Source organism: Castor canadensis, chromosome 3 (assembly GCF_047511655.1).
Source record: "Castor canadensis chromosome 3, mCasCan1.hap1v2, whole genome shotgun sequence".
Classification (NCBI taxonomy): domain Eukaryota; kingdom Metazoa; phylum Chordata; class Mammalia; order Rodentia; family Castoridae; genus Castor; species Castor canadensis.
Genome location: NC_133388.1, coordinates 115020335 through 115045038, shown reverse-complemented (window position 1 = coordinate 115045038; position 24704 = coordinate 115020335). Strand labels below are relative to the sequence as shown.

General features: G+C 34.9%; 1 protein-coding gene across 9 annotated transcripts in view; it reads right to left on the bottom strand.

Moving 5' to 3' along the window:
• Positions 1 to 24704, bottom strand: part of Sntg1 (syntrophin gamma 1) — an 825003-nt gene that overhangs the window by 218021 nt on the left and 582278 nt on the right. For 8 of the 9 annotated variants that reach the window (XM_074068516.1, XM_074068515.1, XM_074068519.1 and 5 more), the window contains 3 exons: positions 22540 to 22622; positions 16013 to 16143; positions 1245 to 1374 (listed from right to left, as the gene is read on the bottom strand). In XM_074068516.1, the coding sequence (XP_073924617.1) occupies positions 1245 to 1374; positions 16013 to 16143; positions 22540 to 22622 (344 nt within the window). Of the gene's footprint in view, positions 1 to 1244; positions 1375 to 16012; positions 16144 to 22539; positions 22623 to 24108; positions 24228 to 24704 lie in introns of all 9 variants that reach the window. The other variant, XM_074068520.1, reaches the window with a different exon arrangement.

Sequence of the window (24704 nt, the reverse complement as noted above, 5' to 3'; positions counted from 1 at the left end):
AGTTCAACCTATTTATACCCACCTAGGACTGTGAAAAATGTCCACCTGCCTTTATTCTTTGCAAATTCACACCTACCAAAAGCCCCCAAGTGTTGAGGACCATCCATAGAGAAAGATGTTGGATTGATTGAGAGAGAAAGCCATGTCAGCCACTGAGACTGAGGAAACTAATTACAGTCACAGTCATGCCTACAATCCTAGTGCTCAGGAGACTGAGGCAGGTAGATTGGGAGTTTGAGGTCAGACTGGGCTACAAAGTGAGACTCAGATTCAGAAAAACAAAACATAAACAGAGAGAAGGAAGGAAGGAAGAGAGGGAGGGAGGAAGGAAGCAAGGAACGTACAGAGAACTGTACATTCATGAATTAACATTTCTGTTTAAGCCTTTACATATTAGACTTCCCAATTTCCATGAAGATTTCTTAAGTATTCTAACATAGCATGGAACAGGTGTGGAGAGAGGAAGCAACCAAGACAAAGGCACGGATGATGTCAAGTATTTTTTTCTAAAATAAATCAATCTGTAATCATGCTATTTCAATATTCAATGAAGTTTGCGGATTTGTACATTTTGTGAGACTACTCTTCTAGAAGTAATAGCAACAATGGGTTGATTGAGTTAACAAAGTGTAAAGATAATGGAGAAACAGAGGCACAGTAATGGCAAGAGAAAAAATGATTGAATAGAAAATGGACAAAATGTAGAGAAGCCATTTCTAAAACTAGAGACACTGCTCTACTGAACAAGTTACAGGTACTGCATGACATCTCCTGACTCTTCTTGCACCTGCAGAATACCTTAGGACCTCAGTCTCTGTGTCAACTCCTCCCAATCCTCCCCCTCCTTTAAACATTCCTAGCTAGAGTTCCATGGCCACCAACAAAAATCCATATTTCTCTCTTGAAGTTCAGTAGTAAATTAACCAAAGATGCTCTTACTTCACTATAGTCAGTGTATTATTGTAAATTCTTGTTTAGATCTATTTAATTAAACAAGATAGGTAGGATGTTTGTGAAAAAAATCCACATGTGACAATATTCTTGAACTGGTAACTTCTGCTAGAATTCTGAGTACAGTAATTTTCTTTTGATATGTGTTCCAGGAGAGCTTTCATAAGGAATATGAAGTGGACCATTTCTGGGTGAACATGAAGCAGTTGATGAAACATAGATACATAGTGAAGACATTTACAAAGGTTGAGAAAATCTACAGCCAGGTAATTATTGCTTGAGTCACTACTTACATTGTGCTTTGTGAGGTTTGAAATGTTTGTTGCTATTGCTTGTAGCCAGTCAATAGAGTCTTCAGTGGAGAGGCACTGAATGATCCCACTGCAGACGCCATCCACAGCAGTCACTTGAAAGGCGTTCTGTCTGTAGATACATCAGAGCAAACTGTATCAAAATGTCCTGTCATTTACCTATGCAAACTCCTATCAGTGTTTATCAAAAAGTACCTGTCATAACACACAGTGATCAGCCTCTAAATTCATATTTGCTTACTTTCCTTTACAAATATCTCTGTTTTTAAATGGAATAACAACAAAGATTAGATAATTTCAAATAAGCAGGTGGTATCCTTAGATTCACACAAATATGGACGACACTTGAAATGACAATATGAGAAATTTTAGAAGTATTCATTTCCCAATTTGCCTATCATTTCAGATACTACTATCTCCTTTTGACATTTGCCAATGCATTTTATAACTTAAAATAGAAAGTTCATAGACACAAGTAAACATTAGATATCATTTTAACAAGAATCACTTGACTTCTTTGTATTGTGGCACCATGTTGGTTTTTATCCACACACTCTTACCCAAATCATCGTCTCAAAGATGGAGGGGAACATTTGAATCCCACAAATTAGTGATCTTAACTGTGTCAATGAAGAGAATTTCAGTATAAGAGGCATTGTTTGTAAAATGCAATAACCAGCCTAACTGGTTATCTCCATGGTCTTTTAATCGACTTTTGTTTTGGCTAGAGAAAAGTACATAATATGACCCAAAATTGTTTATGAAAGTGCTCTAGAACTCACACCTGCTCCCTAAACCTTCAAGGATTTCCTTTTTGGCCAGCATCAAATTCTTGCAATGTTTAGGTGTAAACTTAATGGACAGGATTAGATAAAATCCTGAAGTGAATGGAAACTCCATGAATACCCCAACCTTGAGAGCGACCCTGTTGTACAACACAATACACTTTAGAAAATATACAAATAATAGTGAAATCTCAGTTAATTGTGTGTGTGGGATTAGGGTTTGAACTCAGAGCCTCATGCTTGCTAGGAAGGTGCTCTACCACTTGAGTCATTCTGCCTGCCCAAAGGAGAGAAGACTCAAATTATTTTTTTTTGACAATACTGGGATTTGAACTTGGGGCCCCAGACTTGCTAGGCATGTGCTCTACCACTTGAGCCACACCTCCACTTTGGTCATTGTGAAGCAATAGAAAATTTCTGCAGTGCAGGATTCAAAATGCTATGTAAATTGCAAAACTTTATATGTTTTCTTCAAATAAACACCTTTTCCTGGCTCTTCTGAATGTTGCATCTTGGCATTTGTAGCTTTTAGGCATTATCCATTTCCTGAAATAAAGGAAAACCCACAGAGCATCTATCAGGTTCAGGCTCACAATTAAGTCTCTGTCCCTCTGTCTTCTCTTTATCCACTTCATGTCTCAGAACTGAGCATATGGTGATGCCTTCGGCATCCAAGGCATTCTGCATTGAGATTGTTGTTAATATTTTGAGAGAAATTTTTGTCATATCCTAGACACAGCACTTTATACTGAAAATAGGAGTTTTCATAGATACTTACTTGTCTTCTCTTAAAATACATTAAAGGCCTTTAAGAAGTACAACTTCATGTGTTTCTTTGAAATAAAGTTCTTTTGAAATTGTTACACTAAAATGTAGCATGAATTGTTAGCACAAGGTGGGCAGAGTGGCTCACACTTGTAATCCTAGCTACTATACAGGCAGTTTGAGAGGATCCCAGTTTGAGGCCAGACTGGGCAAAGGGTTAGCAAGACCCCATCTCAAATCAGTAAGCCGGGAGTGGTGGTGCACTCCTGTCACCCTAAGTACATGGAAGCTTTAATAGGAAGATTGCTGACCAGGTCTGGGGGAACATGAGACCTGACTCAAACAATAACTAAAGCAAAAAGGGCTGAGGGTGTGGCTCAAGTGTAGACTACCTGCTTAGGAAGAATAAGACCTAAGTTCAAGTCTTACTCCCACCCAAAATAAAATAGCTCAGCACAAAAAAGAATGTTAAAAATTCACATTTACTTTTTAAGCTTAAATTCTAATGCAGGAAATTTAAAATATGCAGATAGAAACTCAACCACCGTGGAAAATAAGATTTAATTTGACTTTAGTGAAACACATTTCTTTCCACTTTCTGATTCTCATAAGCATTGCTTCGTGTGCCATAAATTAAAGCATGCCTTGAAATATGTTTGTCCTTTCTGCTTCACATGACTCATGGCAACTAGATTATTTTTAGCTGACTAAAGTCAATACATTCAGATCAAATCTGCAATGTAACTGTGTTTGTTACTTAGTCTCTAGGTAGGATAATTCTGAGGGATTTATCTTTTGTAAACTGATACCTACATGTTTACACAAAACAATTTTTACTTTCTATGTCAACTTTTCAAATTTGATGGAAACCCTTCCATAAAATACTTGAATACTTCCTTTTATTGCATTTCACCTCTGATGAAATGGGCTGGTCATGAGGATTGCAATTATTGGAGTTACGCATCTGCTATACTACTGAACTAAGGAGAATGCTGGCAAATTAGTTCACTTAATTGTAGTTCAGTTTCCCCAAAACAAAATGAGAATGATATATTGTACAGATCTGATAGGCATTTGCTGAGTAAAACTCCTTTCACACACTCCTGAAGCTCTATGGATGATGTTTTTCTGAATGACCCATTCATATGGGGACGTGATGGCAGTACTTCCATGTTTGATGTGGATGTCACTGCAGAGACTTAACATTGAATTAAACACCTCAGAAGAACTGCAGCACTTATTATTATTATTATTATTATTATTATTATTATTAACTATTATTATTATTATTGTGCTGGGTGGGGGTACATTGGAGTATTTACAAAAGTAAATACTTAAGATATATTATACTTAAATTACTCCCTCCACTGTTCTCTTTTATCCCCCTCTCCTGGTTCCTGGAACAATTTCAACAGGTATCATTTTTGCTTTTACTTACATGTGTTTACATTATTTGTGCCACTTTTCCCCCACCTCCCCGCCAACCCCCTTCCCTGCCTCGGGGCAGAACCTGTTCTGCCCTTCTGTTCTCTGATTTTGTAGAAAACCATAAAAGACAAGAACAAAAACATGGCGTTTTTGTTAGTTTGAGATAAAGATACCAATACAGGAAGGTTCCTTGTGTTGTTTCCATGAATATATGTATTACAACCTGTATTGGTTCATCTATCTCTATCAGACTCTTCACTACTTCCTAGTCCCCTTCCCATAGTGGCCTCTGCCAGTTTAAGATTACTATATTCATTCCTATACAGTGTGCACCTCAACCACATTCAAGTTTTTTGTTTACTTCCTTGCCCTATCCCTCCTGTGCATGGTTTCCCCTTAGTGTGACCCATGTCCAATAACATTACTGCATTTGTTTTAGGTCTATAATCCACATATGAGGGAGAACATGTGATTCTTCCCTGACTAACTAACTAACTTCCGAGCCTGGCTAACTTCACTTAAGATAATGTTCTCTAGTTCCATCCATTTTCTTGTGAATGACAAAATTTCATTCTTCTTTATGTCTGAATAAAATGTGTATAAATACCACATTTTCTTAATCCCTTTGTTGGTAGTGAGGCATCTCGGCTGTTTCCATAACTTGGCTAGTGTGAATAGTGCTGCAATAAACATTTGTGTGCAAGTGCCTTTGTAACAACCCGAGTCACATTCCATCAGGCATATCCCTAGGAGTGGTGTTGCTGTATCATATGGAAGATCTATTCTTAGTTTTTTTATGGAGCCTCCATATTGTTTTCCATAGTAGTTGTACTGGCTTACATTCCTACCAGCAGTGTATGAGGGTTCCTTTTTCCCCTGCATCCTTGCCAACATTTGTTGTTGGTGGTGTTCTGATGGTAGTTATTCTAACAAGAGTGAGGTGGAATCTTAGTATGGTTTTGATTTGCATTTCCTTTATGGACAGGGATGGTAAGCATTTTTCATGTGTTTTTTAGTTATTTGGACTTTGTTCTTTGAAAAAGTTTGTTTAGCTCAGTTTCCCATTTCTTTATTCTGTCATTGATATTTTGGGGAGTTTAGTTTTTTGAGCTCCCTGGATATTCTGATCATCTTTGCCTGATATATAGCTAGCAAAGATTTTCTCCCATTCTGTGGGTGGCTTCTTCAATTTAGAGACCATTTCTTTTGTTGTGCAGACACTTTTTAATTTCATGTAATCCCATTTGTACATCCTTTCTCTTAGTTGCTGAGGCACTTGAGTTATACTGAAAACATCCTTACTTATACCTATTGCTTCCAGTGTATTCCCTGCTCTTTACATCTTCTGTAGTCTTCTTTGATCTCTTTCTTCAGTGGTTTGTAGTTCTCCTTGTAGAGGTCATTTACATCTTTGATATGTTTATTCATAGGTATTGGATTTTTTTGAGAATATTATAAATGGAATTGTTTTCCTATATTTGTTCTCAATCTGCTCATTGTTGGTATACAGAAAGGCTACTGATTTTTGTAACTTGATTTTGTATCCTGATACTTTGCTGAATCTGTTTATAGTGTGTAGGATTTTTTTGGGTGGAGTTTTTAGGTCTTTAAGGTATAAGATCATGTCATCCATGAATAGGGATAGTTTGACTACTTCTTTACCTAATTATATTCCTTTTATTTCTTCCTCTTGCGTTATTGCTCTGGCTAGGAATTCCAATACTATGTTGAATAGGAATGGGGAGAGTAGACACCCTTGTCTTGTTCCTGACTGAAAAGGAAATGATTTGTTTTTCCCCATTAAGTATGATGCTGGCTATAGGTTTGTCATATATAGCTTTTATAATGTTGAGGTACATTCCTTCTATTCCTAGTTTCATCAGAGCTTTTATCATGAAATGGTGCTGAATCTTATTGAAGTCCTTTTCTGCATCTATTGAGATGATCAGTGGTTTTTTTTTTTTTTTGCTTCTGTTAATGTGTTGTATTACATTTAATGATTTGTGTATGTTGAACCCTCCCTGCATTCCTGGATGAAGCCGACTTGGTTATGGTATATGATCTTTTGTATATGTTGTTGGATTCGGTTTGCCATTATTTTATTGAGGATTTTTGCATCAATGTTCATTAAGGAGTATGGGCTGTACTTGTCCTTTTGGATGTGTTATTGTTTAGTTTTGGGATGACTGTAATGCTGGATTCATAAAATGAGTTAGGTAGTGTTCATTGTCTTTCGATTTCATGGAAAAGTTTAAGTTTTGCTGTTATTAATTCTTTAAAGATCTGGTAGAATCCAATGGAGAATCCATCAGGTGTTGGACTTTTCTTCTTTGGGAGACTCTTTATTGTTGCTTTAATTTCATTGTGTATTATAGATCTGTTTAGGTGATTAATATCCTTGTCTTTGTTCAGTTTTGGATGGTCATAAATATCTAGAAATTTGTCCATTTTTTCAAGATTTTCCAATTTATTTCAGTATAGGTTCTCAAAATAGTTCCTGATGATTCCAGATTTCCTTCACGTTTGTTGTTATCTCCACTTTTCATTTCTGATTTTATTAATTTGGGTCTTTCCTCCCTCATTTTAGTCAGATTTGCCAGGGGTTTGTCAGTCTTGTTTATTTTTTCAAAGAACCAGTATTTGTTTTGTTGATTATTTGCATTTTTTTTGTATCTATTTCATTGATTTGGGCACTTATTTTTATTTTTCTTCTTCTGTTTTGGGTTTAGCTTGTTCTTCTTTTTCTAGGAGTTTGAGATGTAGCATTAGTTCATTTTTTGATATTTTTATGTGTTTTTAATATATGCACTCATGGCTATAAACTTTCCTCTTAGGATGCTTTTTGTTATTTGTAGCTTTAGAAAACATAATTATTTGATGCAACATCAATAACAATAGCCCATCTTATTTGTTCCATCTTATTTAATGGTATACTTTCTGAAATCAATAGACTCTTACTCATTATTAGTTTTGTAAGGCTAAATTCCTCTTTAGTGGTAGTAATAGAGTAGTCTTGCATATATGAAGACAAAATTGTGATTCTTAGTTTGATACATATATTGTTAAAAATACCAGTTTTATGACTAGAGTTAGATTATTTAAAATTCTGAATTTGGATTGATTTTTCACTCTCTGCTTAATGCTTTCCTAGTTTTTAAAGGATTCTTGATTATTGCTATGGCAATAAAAACTTTTCTCAATTGTTGCTAAATTTCCAAGTAGTTTTATTCATTTAAAACAAAGACAAGTGTTGTTTGTACAAAAAATATACCTCTTCCAATAAGAAAAAAATATACCTCTTCCAATAAGAATTCATAAATATTTTTCAGTCTGAACATATTGACATACAAGCATATGAGCATTTCTAATTAACTCAGTTAAAATTAATCTTTGATTCATTGTTGATTTTATACAATATGAATGCCAACTTGACATCTTGCCAAGATGTCAAGTTCATGTGGGGTGAATAAGAGAACCAGACAGAGAAGTACTTTTGTGCGCAAAGAACAAGAGTTTATGAGTCTAAATACACAAGTTTGAAGTGACTGCATTGCCACATCCATGAGCTGAAATCCTGAAAGATCAGTAGGGAAAAACCAGCTAAGTGTGAGGGGGACTTGGCAGATCCTAGAGAGAGTGAAAAGCACACAGGGAGCCATGTATGGACTTTGCATAGAGGACCACTTTGACTAAATATGTGCAGCAAGGTTGGACATGTTAGACTCATGAGATGAATATTATAATTCGTGAAATATGAGATGGTTTGAAACTGAAGCAAGAATGTGTTAGTGAGAGTGAAGTTGAAACAATTAGATAAACAGACTTTTAAAGACATTAAAAAGTATTTGATTCAATAATTACTTTTTAATGGGTTATGACAGACAAGGTAGAGTCAGAATTACTTCTGAGTTTTGGACCTAAGCAATGGAATGGCTGAATTGTGGGAGGCAAGCGAAAGCATACATTTCAGACAAGAGATAATTAATCCAAAAATAAATATCAGAAACTAGAAATGCATTAAATCTTGTGAGACATACAGGTTGTTGGACATCTTTTAATGTGCACATGATGCTATGCCCTGCATAAAGCAAAGTGTAATTGGTAGGAGCTTTGCAAATTGTGCTAAAACTTTTCTAACTCACCTTGAGGTCAGAGAGAGCCAATGTTAACATTGCAGCATTGGAATGAAAGGATCACGTTCATATTTTAGAACAATATCTCTGTGGTGCTTGAGAAGATGGAAAAGAGAATGAAGGTCAAGAGAGACGTGAGGAGGATATCATAATATGCAAGATGAACAATGATAGTTTGTCTCAAGTGAGTGCTTCTGGAAATGTAGGAGACAGGACTGACTCAAATGTGCTGAAAACATGTTATTTACTTTATTTGACAAGGAAGTAATTTAGGGGATAGGGAGTCAGAGAAAAAGAAATAATAAGGAATATCCTTGGGTTGGTGATTTCACCCATGAACTCTGATTCTCACTGAATTCAATTCAGACACAGCAGGTTTGGAGTCCTTTCTGCCCTGGGTGTGATACCTTGGCTCACTGCCTCATTGCTTCTCATATATTTTCAGGCTCAAATATAAAACTGTGTAGTGAAGTTCATAAAGATTCCTTCCAAAACCTATTTGTTATATATTTTTGAAACATTAAATTTATCAATCCTTTTTATGATTTGAAACCATATAAATTATAATTCCTTAGATAAGTCCTGCACTCTTTCATTATTTCATTTGAAATTATTTCTATTTTCCTCATCATTGTTAGTGAAGTCATTATAAGTCACTTAACATTATGCAACTTTCTAACCTGAAATTTCTCTATCTATAAAATGTAGAAGGAAACACATGTCCTGTTTATCTCTTGTATTTTGAATACTATGGACTAGGCTTCTAAAACATGACAATCTGTATTATATCTAATGGTTAAAATCAAATTCACATTTTAAGAATTTAACTCAGATGTCATCTATTCCATGATGAATTTTCCTGTTCCCATGTTTGTAGTGAATCTATCCCCGTACCATGCTCCCAGACTCCCCCATTCCTTAATTACAATACTTGTATTGTTCTCCCTGGAACTGAACCTGTTTGAGTATCTGCTACATAGTGTCTTTTCTCACTCCATCAGGAAAGATCATGACTGTTACTTCCCACTGTTTGCAGTGCTAGCATACTGGTCAGAGTCTTCAAGATGCAAGTGCAAGAACAAAAATCACATCCTGTTCTCTAGTTCAACAATGCCCTGTTTTAGATAACTTGACATCCAGTTTTACTCAAGGCAGGCCAATGTCAGACTTGCATTTTGACACTTCTGTTTTTTTACTGAATCCTCTCCCTTCCATCACCACTGAGTAGTATATTCTACATCACCTTTGTCACTGATTCCATGTCAAAATCCATAAAATCTATTGAGGATACATTTACATTCCTTCTTATATTGGGTTCCTGTTCATCCATATAAATTATGTGAGTTTTTTCTAGCCTAGCGTTTCCTGTTGCTTTGATTTCCACCTGTCCCTACCTTACTGTCAACTCTGAATAATTACAATTTAGTTAGATTTATTGCCTTTTCTTCCTAATATGTCAATATTGCATGACAAAATAATAAACTGTGCCAAAACATTTCCTCTCATCTATTTCATAATCTTTCCATGATCATAGAGGTCATAATTAATAGGAAGGATTCTTGCACCTATCTGGAAGTAATTTTATTCATCTTTTCATGAATAATCTTGTTCCCCACCACATCTCTTCCACATTCTCAATCTTTCTCTAACTCATCCTTATCAGGTAGTATTGCTTTCCAAATTTTGAATATCTAGTATCTTGTCAGTTGAAGCACAATATTTTATGTCTTTATCCTATTTTTTCTTGTTATTATTTATAGGGTTTTGAAATGTGTATTCTAATATTTTATCAAACAGAATTTTGTTATCTGAACCTAAAGTTTTATGGAATCTATTTCTCCAAAGCTTATTCCTTCTTGAATTTTTCAGGGTTTCACAGATACTCAAGTTCCTTGGAACATTATATCTGCTACAAAAAATTATAGAGAATTGATAGAGTAATATCTTTGAAAAGTGTGTCACAAACTTGGGTAAAAAAACAAACAGGAAACTTTGTCAAAATAATTTGCCTCAAGTTAGAAGAACATGGCTAAACCAGTCTAGAGTTGTCTAAAGGAAGTGTGAGTTGTTTGAAGGAAGTGTGAGTATTTCCGGAATCAGTGATGTGGTTGACTTTCCATAACTGTGGGTTCTGCTTCCATGGTTTCAACCAACCATGGGTGGAAAATATTGAGGAGAAATGGTGTCTGTATGTATATACTGAACTTTTCTTGTCATCATTCCCTAAACAATATAACTACTATTTAATTATATTAGGTATTTTAAGTACTCTAGAGATAATTTAAATATGGGATGATTCCATAGTTTCTATGCAACACTAAGTGAGCTGAGCATCTGTGGCTTTTGGTATTTATGGGAGTTCTTGGGCCAAATGCCCCAAAGATACAAAGGAATGACTGACTGTGTGCGTAAAGGGAACACCTGCACTTTCTCCCTTAACCCCACAGCACAATGTGTAATAAAAAGTAAAAATAAATGGACACTTGCACGGCTCATGGAGTAGATGAAATCATGTCAGATTTTATTGTTACTTAGTTGAATATTTTTTTGAAGCTCACTGATTATTCCATTTTTGCATAAGGCTCAGTTCTTGTAGGCCTCCTGGCTGATCTGTGGAAATGGAACAAAGCCAGTCATTTTGATCACCCAGGATCCCTTGTGTAGGACCATATGAAACATGAGAGTGATGGGACTGTGAGACTTCAGAAAATGAATGCTGTCTCTCATTGTCAACTTCTTCCCTTCTGACTACTTATCCTCCTTCAGCCTGCAGCCATGACCATGACTGTAGCTTGAATTTTGAGTTACTTTTGTTTGTCATGAGTAGAATAGTTTTACACACTATGCTGATTTCTTTACCATATCTTTCTTACAATAAGCCATTTTCAATTTAATTTGTTGCTAAAATTATTCTCTTCATGGTCACATACACATTAATCACTGTTTCTCAGTCTTCTCAGTATTTCCCCCCTATAGTTCACAGGATCAACTACTTTCATCCACTTAAAGCCCCATTTGCAATAGCATCTGTGATATTGCAGTATCATAATTAGTTCTTGCTTTTTCTGACTGTTTATTTCTTTTCTGCTTAACATATTCACTGATTTTTCATCCTCCTCATATTTCCTAAAATATGCATCCATAAAAGGAATCATGAACAAAGTACATATTATGAACCAATTGCATACCTGGCTCCATTCTCAGAGAGTCATTTAATGATATGATTGCTTTATGGAATGCATTGGCCTTGCCTACTCTTCAAATACACGCTCCATCCATGGGGTCATTGCAAAAGCCCTTATCTCAAGTTAGAAAGGGTGTGTATTCTTGAAAAGAACTATAAACTTTGTTGGCACTTGGAATTTTTTCGAAGGAGGAGTATAAATCAATAGGCTTCACTTCAATACTACTGATTTTAATAGTGTTTACAAAGCATATAGTATATGATACTGCCAAAGAATAAACTGAGGTGAAATTGTCCTCATTAATGCTACTTTAATATTCATTCAGCCTCTTTGAACCATAAAGTATATTTCACACGTTAAGTATAGAAGTAAACACGTGACTGGGGATGTAGCTTTCTTGCTTAGCATGTGTGAACCCCAGAACACCCACCAAGAGATAAACTTTCTGATTTCTGATTAAAATATATATATGAACATGTGCATACACATATATATAAGTATATATTCCATTTTAAGACAAGGAAAATAAAGAATAAAGAGGGTAAAGGCCAACCAATATTCTTATCATTTCTGGCTCCTATTTTAATGCTCTTGCCATTACAATATTATTTAATGTTGTGCCATGTTTCAGAAATTAACACAGATATTTATTTAGAAATCAGTCTTTACTTCATGAAAAATATAAACTATCACAGATAAAAATATTTTAATGTGTTAATTCACATCTGCACAATAGTACATGGTGGGAACACAACTTGGTTGCAATTAAATATGAGAAGTATTACATTACTATGGGTTTTGGGAAAAAACTAGATATAGTATTTTAGGTTTTGAGCTAATATAAACAATTTTCTATATTTTCCATCACAAGTTATTTATTTATATTTCCTCCCCCTAACCAAATCCTCTGCCATTAGCCTGTGAGCTTCTTCATGGAAAGGAACAAACAAAAGCTTCCCACTTATAGACTCTAAACAAATCTTTGTTTAGGGACTAAGTGAACAATAAATTAGCTCTTGAATCTGAATTGCTGTGAATTCCATTTTGAATAGTGCTGTGTCTGTAACTGCTTCCGGCTGTAATTCTTACTGAGTAATTAATCCAACTGCTAAAAGCTGTTGTTGTGTTGAGGTGCCATAAAAATAAAAATGTAAAGAGTCACTTGGAATCATCCAAACATCTTCTTTTTTAGTAGAAATTAATTTAGCTAATGCCTCTATATAATATAACCAGACATTTTTTCTTAAATAAACAAGAAAACAAGTACACAGTTCAAAAAATAGCACTCATGGAAACATTAAGAAAATTCTTAAAGTAGAAGGTAATCAGAATCAAAATGCTGGAATGAAGAAACACAGGGTAGTGATAGGCTCTATCTAAACATGCAGGCATGTGAGAGAAATAGGGTAGTGATAGGATCTATTTAAACATGCAGGTATGTGACAGCAATAATACATCTCAAAATATAAACACATATATATCAATAAAAGAAAACAAAAACATGCCAAAAGACATGAAAGACACAAAGATGCCAAAGGGTTCTAAGTTTCTTTTCTTGAACAAAAGCAAAATTAATAAGTTATATTAAACTAATAAATCATATATAGGTGGTATGATATTTAGGTTAAGTTAAAACAATAGTAAACAAATAAGTATATATTTACACACACATATATAATATAGTACAATAGAGGGAAAATTAAATGATTAAAATGTTTTATTATAAAAATAAATAAAATAGAATATTGCAATGAATGTATTGAGACAAAAGTCTTTTTTCTTTGCAATAATGGGATTCTCAAATGTCAATAGTAAAAAATAAACAAACAATTACACAATGGGAAAAACACATAACAAACTTTTCAACAGAAAGAATATACTGGTGTCAAATGTGTGGCCATTAGCATATTTAAGTCAGGGTAACAATGATATACCACTAAGTATCTGTCAGAAATGAACAGAGATATGAAGAAACTGTATCACTCATACATTTCTGATAGAAAAGTAAAATTGTAAAAGTTATCCTAGAAAATAACTTGGCTGTGTTTTAAAGGACTAAACCTGTTATTACCTTATAACTCAGAGAAATAAGAATATATAGCCACAAAATATCTGTGCATCAGTATTCATAGTGTCTTTATTTAAAAGAGCTCAAACCTGATGTCTATCAAATTGTCAATGTTTAAAATGTAGTGTGTGTACACCATGAAATGCTACTCTAAAATTAAAAAAGGACTGAACAATTGTAAAAATGCAACTAGTTGGAAGAATCTTCAGGGAATTATGCTGAACAAAAAAAATCCAATCACTACATGCTATTAGATTCCATTAACAAAATGGTCTTACAATGAAAAAGTAATAGAGATAAAGAATGGAATAGTAGTTGTCAGGAGTTAGAAACATGGAGAAAGAGGAGTACAGGAAGGATGCCAGGGTGGTGATAAAATGGTTATATGAGGATTCTTGGGATGATGGACTTTTGATCATCAAAAAATAGTGTTTTGTATTGAAAATTATTAGGAGGGTAGATATAATTCTAAGTATATCAGTAATTACACTAAAAGCAACTAGACTAAGTAATTTAATTTAAAGACTACCATTGTTATTTTGCATTAAAACAAAAAAGAAAAAGGAAAATTTCCAAGTATATGAAACTCTGAAGGAATGTTTTATAGAGAATAAAAAGCTGAAAGAAGGGACTATTTTAACAAAGAATTATTAATCAACAAAAAGCTGGTTAACTATATTATTCTAATATAAATAAAATATTCTTGGAGGCAAATAACATATAGGATTTCAGTTAAGGATAAAGAACATTCCAAAAATTATAAATTATCTTGTATCCAATAATAGAACTACATATATAAAGTAAATGTTGACAAACTGAAAGGAGAAATACACTAATCTATCATCAAAATGGAAGACTTTAACACACCCATCTCAGTATCTGACAAACTAAACAGGCTAAAACGTCATTAACAATACACAGGGTCAGAACTCCTGCTGAACATATAATGTAGTTGGAATATGTGAAACATTGCACTAAAAGTGACAATGCTGATCTTTAGTGAGTACATATAGACCCTATCCTTAAATCGCTCACTTGCTATGTAAAATCAAGCCTCAACAAATATCAAAGGATTGAAATCCAATATGAAATTATACTAGAAATCAATAACACAAGTAGTAGTTTAAAAATCCCAAATGTTCTGAATTCTCTTGATGCACTTTTAAATAGTTCATAGCTCTAAAATTGGAAAATATCATTAAATAAGTGAAAAAGACATGAATATGGGTATAAATGGATTTCCAAGGCACTCCTTTGGTCATAACAAGATCAGTACAGGAAGTCTCTGTAAGACGGGTGGCAAGACTGATTGATGTCTTCCTCAGGCTTGGGGAATGACAGAATTCTGAGCCCTCTGGGTTTCCTTATTGCCTCTCACATATCCTAGACAGAGCCTTCTAGAACCCTCCATTCCTAAATGAAGATCCCAGACACACACACATGCCCAAACAGGAAAAAAGCAGCTCTGAGGAAAGGCTGTCCTCTGATAGTTAAAGGACTGGCAAATGCAGAAGCTAAAAACAGAAGTCCTTTTTGACCTGACCTGCCCCCAATGCAGACAAACACCACAGGACCAGTGGTCCTTACCGCACACCCCAGGTTTCAGCAGGGTGAGCAGAGCTGGCCTTCCAACTCTGGGCCTCACTTCTGAGCTAAGTCAGAAACTGACAGCATTCAGTTCTTCACTGAAAAGTTGCCAATCCCTGCAACTTCTACCTCAAGAAAGTATAAGAGCAAAAATGCAAACTAAGGAACTCAAGGAACAGAAACAATAGAAAAAAAAAAAAAGCATAAACTGGTGATTTTAAATACATGGAGGTAAAGAGATTCAACAAAGGCCCAAAACAGTCCTTTGAAAAAATTTATAAATCATTGGCAGAACAGACCAAGTTAGAAAGAAATTCAACAGTGTAAAGAAGGACAGCTAGTGATTGTACACTTAAACAGATAATAGTATTCAAATAATGCAAGGTAATCTACACAGGGCTGGAGGTGTGGCTCAGTGGTTGAGCACTTGCCTGGTATGCAGGAGCCCTGAGTTCCATCCCCATCACCACAAAATAATTCATTAATTATTTAATAATTATGAATACATGAATAATTTAATAATTATTTAATAATTATGAATTATGAATACTTTTTTCTTTGAGAAAAAAGTTACTAAGATTAACACAAGAAGAAATGCAAAAAACCCAATAAAACTGCATGGTTAAACAATTGTTAGTAGTAGAGTCGAGTCTTCAACTTGGGTTTTGGTCACCAGGTTCACAAATGGTTTACTGAATTAGATTCTTCTTTTGCAACACTTTCTACTCTTGGAAACATGCTAAAAAGAGGAATGCTCTTTTTCAATCCACACACTTAGAGCCCATGAACGTGGACTCACCGACTCAGGTCTGTCCCGGGCACATATTGGGAAAAGCGGGAGTGGAGCAGGGGAATCAGGCGGAGGTCACACCAGCGCTTCTCCCACCTCAGGCCTGGAGAGGTTGGCCACGAGGAGCATGACAAGGTGTCCTGCAAAGAACACACACAGTCAGAAGGGTTTATCTTCATTTGGGTGTTGAGTTCCTGTATCATAAGCCCTTTTCCTTTGGGGGAAATTATTTTTTCCTCAAATGTTGAGAAACACTTTGATCATCTTTTAAAGAGTTTATCTCTTCATGAGAAGAAATCCACACCCATTTACACCAGAATTGCATTTCCTAATTTCATTGTTAATGAAATTCTTTAAGAAGTTGAAGAAGGATTCATTCCAATGAAGAATGCTAGTAAAAAGTCATGAAAACCATGTGGTGGGATGAAGAAGAAAAGAGTGAAAGTGGCAGAACTGAATTCATTCAAGAATGAAAGACATAAGGCAAAACTGTGACCGAGATGAAACAGAGTGACAAAATAAAAATAAGCAGTCATTGTTCAATTAGCTAAGGTTTTGAATAACCACTAAGTGCTAAGCACCAAAATAAGTGCTTATTATTTATCAGTTACTTGCAAATATTTTGAATGAATGAAAATTTCTATGAAATAACTTTCAAAAACACTCAACAAAGTCTTGGTCATTGTTTTAGCTTCACTTTATAAAAGGTTTATACTTTCTTATATTGTTTTCATGTCATATCAAGGCAACTATTGCTGGCTTAAAATTACACGTATTTTAAGTTTTGTTGGAGGTTTATCCCCTCAGATGATAAAACGACATGTCTTTGAAAAATCTTGATGGGAAATTCCAGTTTTACTATTGAAAACCAGCAGTTGACATAGATAAGTTATAAGTGTGCCAAGGTTTGGTTCTCTTGTATTCACTAATTTTTGAGTTATGATGGTAGATTTTGTTTTACTCTAAGTTTGAAATTCTCTGCTCTAAATATTACTAAACATTACTTTCAATCATTCATTTCTTTAAGTGTATGAGGAAAAAACCCCACTATGTTCAGAATGTACCAAGTCCATGGAGCAGTTTAAAATGCATGAGGAGTTGGATAAGCTGAGGTCACTTTGTGAGAGGACCCTGTTAGTGACTCATTGAGTACCTTGGCCTCTGAAACTGAGCCCTTTGATGAGACACACTTACTTTTAAATCTTTCCTGGTGAGTGTAATGACAGATTTGTTTCTGTGGGTAGGCCAGAGTTATCTAGTATTTCATGTCAGTCTATCTACTGGCCTCATGTCAGATGTCATGGTTAGTCAGCACATGACACAGGCTCAATTCTTCATTTTAGATGTCATGGGTGGTCAGCACATGACATGGGCCAATTATGTAGCAATACAACAAGGTGGTGAGGACACAGTTTCGAAATCAGGACCAGACCACCCAAGTTTGAATCCCAATTTTCTAACTGACTAGGCCATTAACCTAGGGTCAAGTTATTTAGAATCTCTGTGTCTTGCTGTGCCTGTATTCAAAATGTCAGTAACAAGAGCAATGACTAGTAAGATTACAGTCGGGAAAAATGAGGATGTGTTAGAATGTAGCCTAGCACTGAGATTCATGTTCTTTTAAGTATTTCCAAAAGGATAATGGAAATTCTACATTTATGGATAATAGCAGACTGATTAGAGGCATCATGGGGTAGCAGGAAGTGAACAGTGGCAGATAATGTATTTTCAGAAATTTAGTATGCTTGAATAGTTGACAAAAATTATTTCTAAACATAAAGCTTCCAGGAAAAACACTTAGTAGTTTCAGCAGCTATATTATTGCTGCTGCTATAATCTTTACCTACACTAAGGGTTTTCCATGAATTGTTTAAACCCCATGCACCATCATTTCAAGACAAAGATAACCACATGCTCTTCTTACAGAGCAAACTCGAAAGCTGGTTTTTAGAAGCAAAGAGTTATTACTTCCCATCTTTTCTGAAAAGGGGCATATAAGGAAGCAAAATATCTATGTAATAGACTAGGGCTAGCCAGATTTGTTTCTGTGATAGGCCAGAGCTATCCATGGTTTCATGTCAGAGTATCTCCTGGCCTCATGTCAGAAGCCATGCGTGGCCAGCCCATAATGTACAGTTGTCAGCTCTTCAAGGTAGATGTCATGAGCAGTCAACACAGGACATGCAGTGTAGCTCAGTCCCTGTCAGCCTCACACTGAAACCCACTCCCAGGACCCTCCTAAGAAGTCATTACCAAATCATCCAGCCTGCTAGTTACACCTCTATCACAGCACATTCATCACCCATAATCAGACATGAAACAACTGAAAGATTAGCATTCTTCAGGTGATGGCTTCAAATTTTATAAAGTTTTAGGCAATTATTAAATTACATATTAAAATATGTATTATTTAAAGATGGCTGCCATCTTTCATAAAATGTAACAATTACTCCCATCACTTTTCATGTTCCAAGAACAAGCAGAATAGAAAATATAAAAGAATATTGGATACAGGTAATGGAAGATTGATGACAATGATGAATACCAATAGGTGAGTATGATAAGTTTTACAAATAACATTGATCGATGTCATAGTCTAGCAGATATGAAAATACAAATGATCTTCAACATTTCCTTATTTTAGCATCTTGTCTTGGTGCTTTTATGTAGCAATATTACAAATGTGTCACTTTCTTTTATACTTACTTTCTTAAAAGAAATATGAAATAAGTCCAACTTCAGCTGCAAGTTGGGCTTGCTATATTCCATATTACAGAACAGTTGTTTATTGTGGGATACCTTGTATCCTGTAAAGGTTACTTAATCTTATTTATTTTAATTATGAAAAACAATGTAAATTTGTTTTCTAGCTTTTTCTTTTAAACAGTAATAAGAGTGACTAAGAATTGCATATAAGATGACCTAAAAACACAATCATTTCATGGTTTTGAGAGCCAAACAATGTCTACAACGTCAGCAATGTTGTTTCCTAAAATAGCAATGTGAACAGAAAAGCAACATTCATGTACCCTTTGCTTTAAAAGAGGACTTTTGCCCCGAACTTAACACACACCTTCAAAAACAATCATCTGACCAAAACAGAGTTGCATGTAGGGCCAAATGACAAGGACTCAGCATACAAAGCATAGCTTAGAGGTATACAGTCAAGATAAATGGTTTTCAGAGTTTACTTAGTTGATTATATCTGAGTCATAGGCTCCTGGAAAGCATAAAACAAATCCCCTTCCTCCATCTCCAGGGAGACAAATTTCAGTGGGTTTGGGCTGAGCTTAACATTGTGTGTTTGAATTGGTGAAATGTGGGTCTTTTATAATCCCTAAAATTGGCAATCTCAGAAGAGCTACATCATATTTTTATGCAGGATAGTAAAGAAATTCTAATATATTATAAGGCTTTATGTTTCCCTGATGCTTTAAAACGCTTCCATAAAATATAGAAAGGATGTTTCTTGAAACTTGGTTTCAGAAAACCAAGTGTCGAGATATTCTAAATTTACTTTAAAGAAAAATTAAGGTATAGTGTTAAAAATGGCAGTCTAGGCATGGTGACTCATGCCTGTAATTCCAGCTACTAAGTAGTCATTGACTGGAGTTTCATGTTTCAAGGCTAGTCAGAGGAAAAGTAAGTGAGATCCCCATCTCAACGAAAGAGCCAGGTGTGATGGTATGTGCCTGCGATCTGAACTTCATGGGATGCATAGGTGGGAGAATCAGGGCCCAAGGTGTCCCAGGCACAAATATGAGACCCTATCAAAGTAAAAGCAAAACAGGGCTGGAGCCTTAATTGGCCTGTCAAGGAAGCTGGAGGCCCTGAGTTCAATTCCCAATATCCTCAAATAATGAATAAATAAAAATGGAGTTCTTTATAATTTCTATATTTTATGTAGTAGTTAAAAAACAAATTTAATTAAAAAAATTAAGTGAAAGTGGAGTTCCTAAACCAAGGACAGTATTGAGAATTGATACACTTTCTAGAATCTGGTATTCCTCTTATAGAGACTGTCTACACTACACAAAACTTCTGTGGAAAGTATGCTTCACAACACATCTCCTTCCCAGTGTCCGCTGACCTGACAAGGGATGTTCTCCACCCTTTACCCCTGTGTTGAACGTCATTGAGAATATGGAAATCAAACAAGGGCAGAAACACTGCCTTCATATAGATCTGGGTGACCTGACTGGGATCAAAGATAAAGATGCCTTACTCCCTTGGGGGTGGATTTGATCAAGGCACATTATATGTGTGTATGGAAATATCACAATGAATCCCTTTGTGTATTAATCTAGGCTAACACAATAGACAAAGATGAAAACTCCCAAAGTGAGCAACAGAGTAGCATTTGGTTTGTAGTCTCTAAACTTTTTGAATTCAACCAAGTCGGATGTTGGAAATCTCCCCAGCTTTTGTCTCTATCAGAATTACCTCATCACCATTACTCTTTTTCTGCTTATGATAAAGTCAATAGTATAGATTTGTCTATCGGTCTGGATTTTAAATGTTTTGGGTTGGGAGCCATAATTAACGGTTCCTATAAATATCTAGTACAGTGATTCTACACGACAGATTTTTAGTAAAAATTCATTTGATTGACATTGTTTTCTTTATTTTGAATGCACTTTACTCAAATTTACATGTGTCTTGATTCTTATTCTCTAAAACACCATAATAAGTATCTGCAATTGCCTTACATGGAAATATCTCCAGCAAGGTCAAAAGGAAGTCCAATCGTAATGTGTATTTCTTGGAAATGGAAGGACAGCTACAGTGTGAAAAGTGTGGCACTGGTATTCTCTATTTAATATAACTGGGTTTATTTAAAACAGTGGTGCTACAGAATTGCTGAGTGATTTCCTCGTTCTAATTATACATTTCTAAAGAATATCATGATAATTGTTTCTGTGTACAAGGGTAGAGTGGGTTAAAAATAAACCAGAATGTTTTCTTCCATAAGATATTTCTTTTTGACTTCTCTACTCATTATCACAGAAGTTCACGAGTAGCAGGCAAGAACTAGATTAAGCACATTACCAATCAGCATTCTCCCATTCTGAAGTAAAGTAGCTTATTTTTGCCTCTGTCTTAGGAGTACAGCTGAGGTGCAGACTCTTGTGTGAATGGTTTGTAGAGAGAAAGTTCTCAGAGGAAACCTGTGAAGATTCAGGGGAAAGGTGGATGAAGTAACCAACATCTTAGGAAAAGATGTGGCTTCGCAGGAATTGATCTACCCTGTCTGCTGATGCCCTGGCAGGGATTTGCCTTTATCCTCCAGTCACCAAGGTATGCATTAAGCTTGGAGTGCAGTTGGGCTCTGACTCGCAGGCAAAGGAGATCCTTAGAGAAGGCAGCTGTGATCAGGAGTAACTAAAGATAACAGCAACTCGAGCAAGGGCACCTGTAAGTAAAGGGAATGGAAAGCTATTGCAAGTTTCAAGGGCATGGAGATTGGAAGGGGACAAGGGAAGCAAAGCAATTAAGAGGTTAAGAGGTTAAAATTGGGCTGAAAGTGTAGCACAGTGGTAGAGGGCTTGCCTAGCCTGCGTGAAACCCTGGGTTCCAACCCCAACCTTGAAAATACAAATTCTGAGGTCATGTACAGTGTGTATAGAACTGAGAAAGGAGGTGGTAGGACCACAGAATGTGTGTATTCTTCTGTTCTTAGGAAATAATATTCAAAAAGTATATTATGAAGGAAAATGCCACAATTAGATCTAGAATTTCAAGTAGAGGAGGTAGAAATCCAAGACAGAAGAAAAAGTTACGTGCTTTATGTATTCTAATACATGCAATGGGAAAATAAAATTCTACTCAGGTCAACTGTGCTACAATTCATATGTGTGAGCTCAGGGGATATTGCTAGGTTCACATATAATGAGAGAAAATCATTTTTATCTTCAGAGTGAGCATTTCGAATGCTGAAATATAAGAAATACAAAATCACTTATAAAAGAGAAAGCCTATTTACTCCAAAATACAAGTGGAAAATAAACATTAAAAACTTTATTAAATGTCTACAAAATGATTATGTTAATTTAATATTTTATTAACTACATGTATGGTTTAATATTCATTACATTTTAATGTAGTATGCAAGTAGATTATCTCATTTTATAGTAATTTCCTGATATGCATAAATTGCTAACACATCAATACAAATGATAGCAACTTTTAGCTGAATAATTTCAAAAAATGATTGGAATGATGTTAAATGATACAGAGCATGAAATTACATATGATATATAATGTTCTAAAATAATTGTGTGATGTTATTTGTGACCTCCTTGAAATAAAATCCTTCACAGTTTACAGACCGAAGAGGAGAAAAACAGCATCAGTAACAGGCTACCTTTTTCCCTTCCCAGCTTATCATATTACTTAAATGATGAAGCAGCCAAGGCCTTCTTATGATTGGATCAGATTCAGTAGCAATGACAGCAAACTACAAAGAAAAAGTCTACACTCCTTGGGGTGTTCCTGGTGTTGTCTCCCTATTAGTCTGGACTGTGCTGTGAGCTTACTGTGTTGTTGGGATGGTAGTTGAGATGCAAGCCACTGTCACAGAGAGGAGAGGAGGTGCCACTGCTCTGGTCACTGGGAGCACCTGCAGGAGACAAAATCACAACACTCCACCAGTTACAATGCAGCACCATTCTAGACTGACACAGTTCACATTACACTTGAAGGAATTCTCAGTAATCACAATAAATCGGGTGCCAAGATAAAACTGCCTTTCAACTTACACCAAAGCCAGAATACTCACAAGTATTTACCTTTGGTTTCACAAACATTAAAACTTTATTACGGAAAATATCCAACTGTATAAGAAGTGTTGCTTTGTTTCATTATCCAAAGTGAGCTGCACTAGTCCACTAGACTTGTAATAGTGCACGATTTTGTTTGCTCACAAAGTTCAATTTTATGTCATGCTTCAACCTATCAGCAATTCTATCTTTCGATATAGTTTTCCACTCTTATGTGCTCTGTCTCTAGAATTGTTCATGGTATGTATCCAAAGACCCCCAATGAAGCTACCTAAGTTCATAAAATTGTAATGATGAAACTTTTTTTTCTCCTCATGAGAAACTTAGTGATATCTATTTCTTAAAGATGAGTAATGTGTTTCTTAAAGATTTTTAATTTTCCAAGATGTCACAATTTAGTCAGTATTAGAGTAAGGATTAGAGTGCAGATTTCTTGATTGCCGATTCCTTGCTTATTAAAAAGACTTTATTTAAGAGTTGCCAATATGGAAGACCAAGATTTATTAATGTTATTGACTTCAAATTATTATTCAAAATATCATACTTCATTAGTAAATAACATTCTAATGTTACTTATGTGCTCAAAAATGATTTTGTTCTCTGCTATTACTATAAAATTCTGTAATTTTCCTGCTGCTAAGAAAGGGGTCAAAAGTTTTCATTGTTATACTAATATTTACTTTGTTTTTCCACTCTAAGCCTAAGAGATTTTGTACTTTGTTATAGCTACTTCTTATAAAGTTTATCTGCTTTATCTTTTATGAAACAATAGTTTAATGTCAATTTATTATTTTAAAACATATTCATTGTAAACTAAATAACATGAAAACACAAAATATCAAAATCTGTGAGTGTATCATAAACTGTTACTGAGTGAAAATTAAATACACAAATGTGACACAAAAGAAATATAGGCATAAACTTATTGATCTATGCTTGTATCTTAGGAAATTCTCAACAGAAGAGAAAATTAAACCAAAGTAAATAAAAAACAAAAATAAATAAAAATAGAAAGAAAGAAATGGAAAATAACATTGAAAATTAAGCAAATCAATAACGGGTTCTTTGAAAATATTAATAAAGTAGATAAAACTGCTGCAAGAGTAAGCTACAAAGAATGTATAGGTTACCACTGTCAAGTAATGAAGACAAGTTAGCAGGTGTTAAAAGCACTAATAAAATGATATAATGAATAACCTCACACAAATTAATTAACAATTTATTTGAAATAGAACAATACCTTCGAAAAACTCAAGCAAAAAAATTTAAAAAAGAAGTGACTAACAAAATATTATTATATTTAGCTGGGAGCAGTGGTACACACACCTGTCATCGAAGCTGCACAGAAGTCTGAGATTAGGAGGATCACAGTTTGAAATCAGCCCAGGCAGAAAAAAATTGTGAGACCACATCTCGGTAGAAAAAAGCTGGGCATGCTGTCATCCCTGTTATGGGGGAAGTGTAAAATAGGGGAATCATGTTCCAGGCTGGTCTGGGCAAAAAGCAAGACTCTTTGTCCAAAATAATCAAAGCAAAAAGGACTGGAAGCATGGCTTAAGTAGTGGAGTACCTGTATACCAAGCACTGAGTTCAAACTCCTGTATCACCAAAATTTTTTAATCTATATTAATTCTAGAGACTAAACAATACCAAAGACTATAATTGTAGATTTAGATTGTTACTATGGATTATTTATTCAATCATTTAACAAAAATACCCCATTATCCTTGTTAAACAGATTTTTCTGAAGTTGGAAGACCTATTACTTCACAACTTCTATGAAGACACAATAAATATGATACCTATACCCCACTGAATATTATAAGAAAATTATAATGGATGTCTTTCATGAACACAGGCAAGAAAGAAATTATAGAACTACAATAGCAATAGATCAAAAAATACTTGATGATAATGTGGTA